Raw genomic sequence first — 6,194 nt, forward strand, 5'->3', positions numbered from 1 at the left:
TAGACGCATAATAACAAAGAGCACAGCCTGCCGCCTCTTTTCTTTGGATGCCTTTTTTTTAAACCAGCGCAAGCTCGCGCGTTCTCTCTTTTGAGACGGTTAGAACGGTCACACATAAAATCCGCGTTTCTCCTACCCGGCCGCTTCCTCCTCTCATTATATGTAGTTGGTTATAACTAAATACGCGATAATAATGGTGTATTATTCATATTTACTTTCAGTTTCAGTCAGGGAAAAGGAGTTTCGCGGGAACTAGAGCAAATAAATTAGCTGCGCTTAAAGTATCGGCACTCCCTTCCCCGACAGTGTTGTGAACGCCGCCATTTTGGTGCTTGTGCAGAGCAGGCGCAACTGCCGATCGTCATGATTCAGAAGTGCGACATCCTCAGCATTAGATTCGGTGTTAGGAAGCTCATATAATGTTGCTTTGCTTTGTCGCACACTGTTTAAAGTGGAGGACGGAAAAGCGTTTCTTGTGATTTCAGATAAAGCTTCAAATAACCGGCAACCATGATTTTTAGCCACAATGTGGCCAAGTGTCGCTACTCTGACGCGTAGCTTATTTAATGAAACTATTCATGCTCTTGTTCAAGAGGCTTGTAATACCTGGAGGGGCCATGACGTAAGCCCCGTCGATTCCACGAGCCACTACCTTTTGACACCTGCCTCTTCCTCATTGTTCCCGCTTGTGCCAGTAAATTAGCTACGGTTCAGAGTAACGACACTTGGCCATATTGTGGCTTAAAATCATGGTTGCCAGTTACCTGAAGCTTTATCTAAAGTCACAGGAAACGCTTTCCGTCCCCCACAAATGTTTAAACAACCCGCGACAGAGCATTGTAATATTGCATCAGCTTCCTAGCACCGCATCTAATGCTGAGGAAGTCGTACTTTTGGATCATGACGATCGGCAGTTGCGTTTGCTCTGAACAAGACCCAAAATGGCGGCGCCCAAAACAATTTTGGGGAACGGAGTGCCGATACTTTAAAGCTCATTTACTGACTCTAGGCATGTATTATTTTCCTCTTCGTCTTTATTGTTTATTGATTTCAATCATATCGAATAATGAACACATCATATTACGCTACGCGTGTGTAATTATTTGTCTTAGATTTATTAACCTGACCCAGTACTTAAACCATTCATTTATCGATAGTAAATCTTCCAATATATTTTTAAATGTGACGGTAAAAAGACACGGAGATTGATGATGATACAGACGCCAACGCCGCCCTCGGAAATTTTTTGAACACTAGAAATCAGCAATTTGTCTGCCATCCGCCAGGTAGCGCTACAAAACACCCAAACAGTTTTTAATTGTTTTTTTTTTAAATTAGCTAAGTTCTACACCTATTAAGAAACCAAAGCAAGATCATTGTGAAAATTTAATACATCGCAATGTATATCTATTCCAAACAATAAATGTTATTAGATGCCAATAAATCTCTTTGATGTCCAAAAAGATATGCGTCAAAAACAGGTAAGTTTGAAAGGCTCCTGAAGCGTTATGACTTTGAAAATGAAAAAAAAAAAAAGCCATCGTCCACCTCTTGGGCAACCATTGTAGCTCTAAATGTTATAAAAGATTTTATCATAGTTTAATTATTTCCTCAGCGGCAATTGCAGTGCCATGACTCGAAGCACAAAAAAGTGCTACGTTTGATATAAAGTATCTAAACAAAAAAAATTTACAGAACATTAATTTTTTTTCTCTGCATATTACCAATTATAAGCACTACATCTGCAGCTAATTTCATTGCCTTAGCGCTTGTCATTAAAACATATTTGTGCTGAAAAATGTCAATTTTAGGGCAATATTTGGAGGGATGAAAAAAAGCAAAGTAGTGCAAATACCAAAAAAGTGCATCGTTACATTCAGCTCCGACATCATCTTAACAAAACTGCTATATTGGAACCGTGCTATCTTTAATGGATCGTTCATAAAACATGAACTAGTGCAGCAAGTGGGGGTCCGCGCCATCATATTCGCAACGCTACAAACGCGCATGAACAGTAAAAACCAACATATACATAATATCAAATGAAAGAGGACTGGATTACCTTTCGAATGACATCAATTCCACAAAACAGTATTTAAAAGGAGATGAGTAATGACCTGCCAAAAAGTACCTAAACTGCCACATTCAGTGGGACCGTGGCCTTAAAGGGTATCTTACGATAGACACTCAAGTGTGGAAGCAGTACGATCAATAGTGTTAAAGTAAGATAAATCATTTTATTACATTTTTGTGATCAGAAAAATAACAAAAAGATTCGGCATTATATTTTTATTAAAGATAAACACTTTCAGTTAAGCAATATGAATTCAGACTGAAGCCATATCAAATCACTGTAAATGTATTGTTCTGTTACGCTGTTTCCTTTAATTTCATAACTATGCATTTGGATAATTGAAGTGACTTGTCTGATACGCTCACAGGTCGCTTTTTGCTCTGGTGGACCAGATTCCTCAATGACGAATTATCAAAAGCAATGATTCTTTTATTAATATTTTTATTTAAATGAATGTCCTTAGAATAACCTCTTCACATTTACGCTAGTAGCAAAAAATATATAGACACATTTTTTTTCCGTACGTATACGTTTCTCTGTCGCACAAGGTGTAAAAACAGGACGTTTTAGCACGGTACAGGTCGAAATCCCTGTTACTTTTGTTCTCGAAAACGTACCGTTTCGCAGCGCAGCAGTAGTCGAAGAGACATTTAAATCTAGCCACAGTGCGAATTACGGCTTTTGCTTGCAGGAATGGCTGAGGTGTACCGACAAGGAATGAATTAACAAACTTTCAGTCAGATTAGCGATGAAGCAATTTAGGTGTTCAGTTCCACCTTCGTGCAATTTTTGCTGAGCTTGGCCTTGCCTTCAGTTGCAATAGGAGGCAAACATTTACAAACCTAACGGTAATTTTAAGAAAAGCGTACCATAATAATTTAGCTTTTTTTTTTCCCTGTAGATAATGGCCACTTAGAGGTCGCTAGATACACCCACCTTCTCGACAGATTCCCCATGGAGACAAATGCACATGAACTACCTGTGTCGCGGCCATTCCATGCCCTGCTGTCAGCTCTTTTTGGAGGAGCATCACACCCACGCCTGGATATCTGCTTTCAGCTCATCCATGACTGCGAAATGGCTTCCTCGCCCGGCTTCTTTTATGGCCCCGGAAAGGTAATAACAAGGGGCCAGATGACCCACACATGGGTCAAATAACGTCTCACATGTCGGAGGACACGTCAGAAACATGACCTAACCCGACCAGAACCATCCAATTACTGTCTCACGTGTATGCACGCGACTCTACAATTAACCAGCGACTGGTCATGTTAGGTTATCTTTCCGACGCCTAGTACGAAATGTCGGGCATGCTGGCGTGCATGTATATGGGCCTTTCTGAACCCCAAAGGTGTTATCACCTCTTCGGGTTCATAAACAGACACCTGCGATAAAAGCATTTCGCAATCATTGATGAGCTGAAATCAGATGTCCAAACGCGGATATGCCACACATCTATAAAGTGGTTACAGAGGGCATGGAAAGGCTGCGACACACGTGGTGCAAATGCATTTGGTTCGTGGGAAGTCTGTCGAGAAGGTGAAAATATATCTAGAGACTTCTCGTGGCCTATATCTGCAGCAAAAAAATAAATGAAATGTACACCAATATGGCACGCCCCTTTTATTACTCGATGCCTACGCATACCCATATGACGTCCATATGACCATATGACGCCATATACATTTTTTTACCCACACGTACTGTCAGATCAGCAATCTAGAGTGATTCGGACAGGCACAGCGCAGCGTCCCTGTCGAATCACTGCACCGTGGCTTGTGCAATACGCCCAATGGCGATGCCTAGGCAAAATGCTCAGATAATGCATTGTAATGTTGTAATATTTCTGAGCAGGGACAGTATTCGACGAGGCCAGACCCAAATTAATGACAGACAACTCACACGTCTTCCGAATTGTATGCCCTCCTATTTTCTAGTTTCACCTCAAAGTTGTTCAGTTCGTCAGGAGACATTGTTCCCATAGATGCACAGGAACCAAAGAAGTCCAGGTTTGGATGCATTACGCGAGTTGTGGTCGCTTGGTGCTTCGCAAACATGCACAAACTGCATCCTAAAAAAGCCCCCTGCGGCCTTACCGAAGAAAGTTGCTGTCCCGGCCAGTTCCGCTACTCACCGATGGTGGTGAACACGGTGCCGCAATAGAACATGGCGCCCCAGAAGGTCCACAGCTCGCGCTCGGAGTCCGTCGTGATGCCGGCCTGGCAAAGCAGCCTCATCTGGGCCTCGTACTCGAAAAGCCGGCGCTGCGCGAGCTTCTTCCAGCGGGCCTCGTCCCCGCACTCGCGGTACAGGTCATCCACGACTCGGCGGCGGACGGCGCGCAGGCCGTCCTTGGCCCGGTGCTCGTAGGGTCCCTCCAGGAGCCGGAACACCAGGGCCCCCGACAGGGCGTAGGCGACCAGAAAGAGGAAGAGCAGGACGTGCGTGAACCATTTCTGCGAGACCCCGTGGAGGCGCTGCGCCAGGCGTACGCCCCACGAGCGCTCCGAGAGCGACACGATGTGCATGGGGCTGACGAGCAGAAAGGCGCCCGGCGGCCGTGCGTCGGGAGCGTGCGGCTCGCTCGTGGCTGCTCGGGCTCCGGCGTCCGCCATCGGCGCCGGCTGCCGAACATGTGGGTCCGTGGGTGGCCGATCGCCCGGACCACCTGAGGCGACCGACCAAGATAGCTGCGGGAGCGACGCCGCCGACCCTCGCAATATTTAGCGCGCCGGGAGAAGCAGACGGCCAAGATGGCTGACCCCGCGGGCGGCGACGCTTGTGGCAGGCTCGGGATCGCGGCCTTGGAGGTTTTGGCCGGGATAGGGAGCCGGCCCGTTGTACCGGATGGGAGGTTGTCGCAAAGTTGGTGGAACAGTGCGGAATTGTCCTTAACGGTAGGGCGCCTGTAACGCGTTTCCAACCGGTGTGCGTGGCCTTGACGAACTATTAGCGTTCCACCACGGCTTTTCGAATACTTTCACGGCTTCGATTTTATACCGCCAGGCGCTGTGACTACTTGATTCGCTCGAGAAGGCTGTCGAGCGAACCTGCCGCCACAGCTTTCTGCCCTAGCCACTAGGGGCCGTTGATTTCGCTGGAGTCGCCAATGCCGCCGAAACATCGGTGTGCCCCACAACGCCGGGTAACAAGACGTCTTGATTTCACCGGGACAGTGTCGTTTTAGACGTAGATCCCGTCTTTTTGTCTCAAGGAATCATGCCTTTTTCGTGGAAACATGTATAGTAGCAAAATAAGTACTAACCAAGTTGAAAAAAAAAAAACGAAATAATTTTTGTTTGGTACGTAAGTAACTTTATAAGAATAAAAATACTATAAAAATATATTACCTCCCACAGGCTGCAGATTTGAGCTTTTTCTGTGGTTACATCTGCCAATATATTTTTTTAATTATTTTCAAATAGACGTGTGCACGGGAGGGATGCCTCATTCGCAACATACTTTTCCCAGTGCTTAAAAAGGGGAAAGAACGGAGCTGCAGTTCTCAACGAAGAACGCCTTCGTTTTTATGTTGAATTGAATAGTAGCGGAGCAGTTCTTCCCATCCTTCACTTACCCCCCCCCCCCCCCCCCCCCCCCCCCCAAAGTCCAGTTTTACACTTTGATGGAAATGATCAACCTACCTTGACATGATGACGACTTAAGTTCCGGGAGCCGGCGCCTCATGGTACACGTGGTAATGTCGTAAGAAATGGAACTGGTGCTATTCGGGACTGCAGCTAACGAGTCAAACATTTATTTCCAGGTGCACAGGAGGAATTCCCAAACAAGAAGTTGGTGGACAAGGTCTCAGATCCCTCTACTAAAATAGAAACTTCGAGAAAAAAATTTTTTTTTTATAGATGCGTGTAGTGTTTTTTTTTATGTGAATACAAACAAATCTCAAATAAATCACACTAAATGAAATACTGTCACAAATGGCAGACAGATAGACGGTTAGTAGACTAGAAAACTAAGCGTTCAATAGGGCATACTTGGGCCCCAAATAAAACCAGACATACAGGCGTCGCGGGCGTCGAAAACGGCGTTCTAGATCGAGTGCTGGCGAAAGGCTGTCTTTGCACCGCGCGCCACAGCCTCTCTTAATGCTTCCCTCGAA

General features: G+C 45.4%; 1 protein-coding gene across 1 annotated transcript in view; it reads right to left on the reverse strand.

The window, feature by feature from the left end:
• The window catches only part of LOC120843867 (potassium channel subfamily K member 18), a 37,985-nt gene extending 32,835 nt beyond the window's left edge, over positions 1-5,150 (reverse strand). The window contains exon 1 of the mRNA XM_040215323.3: positions 4,209-5,150. Coding sequence (XP_040071257.2) covers positions 4,209-4,689 — 481 coding nt within the window. The 5' untranslated portion in view covers positions 4,690-5,150. The remainder of the gene's footprint in view (positions 1-4,208) is intronic.
• Between the last annotated feature and the right edge of the window lie 1,044 nt (positions 5,151-6,194).

This window comes from Ixodes scapularis, unplaced genomic scaffold (assembly GCF_016920785.2).
Source record: "Ixodes scapularis isolate PalLabHiFi unplaced genomic scaffold, ASM1692078v2 PGA_scaffold2__306_contigs__length_199485367, whole genome shotgun sequence".
In the NCBI taxonomy this organism is placed as follows: Eukaryota; Metazoa; Arthropoda; class Arachnida; order Ixodida; family Ixodidae; genus Ixodes; species Ixodes scapularis.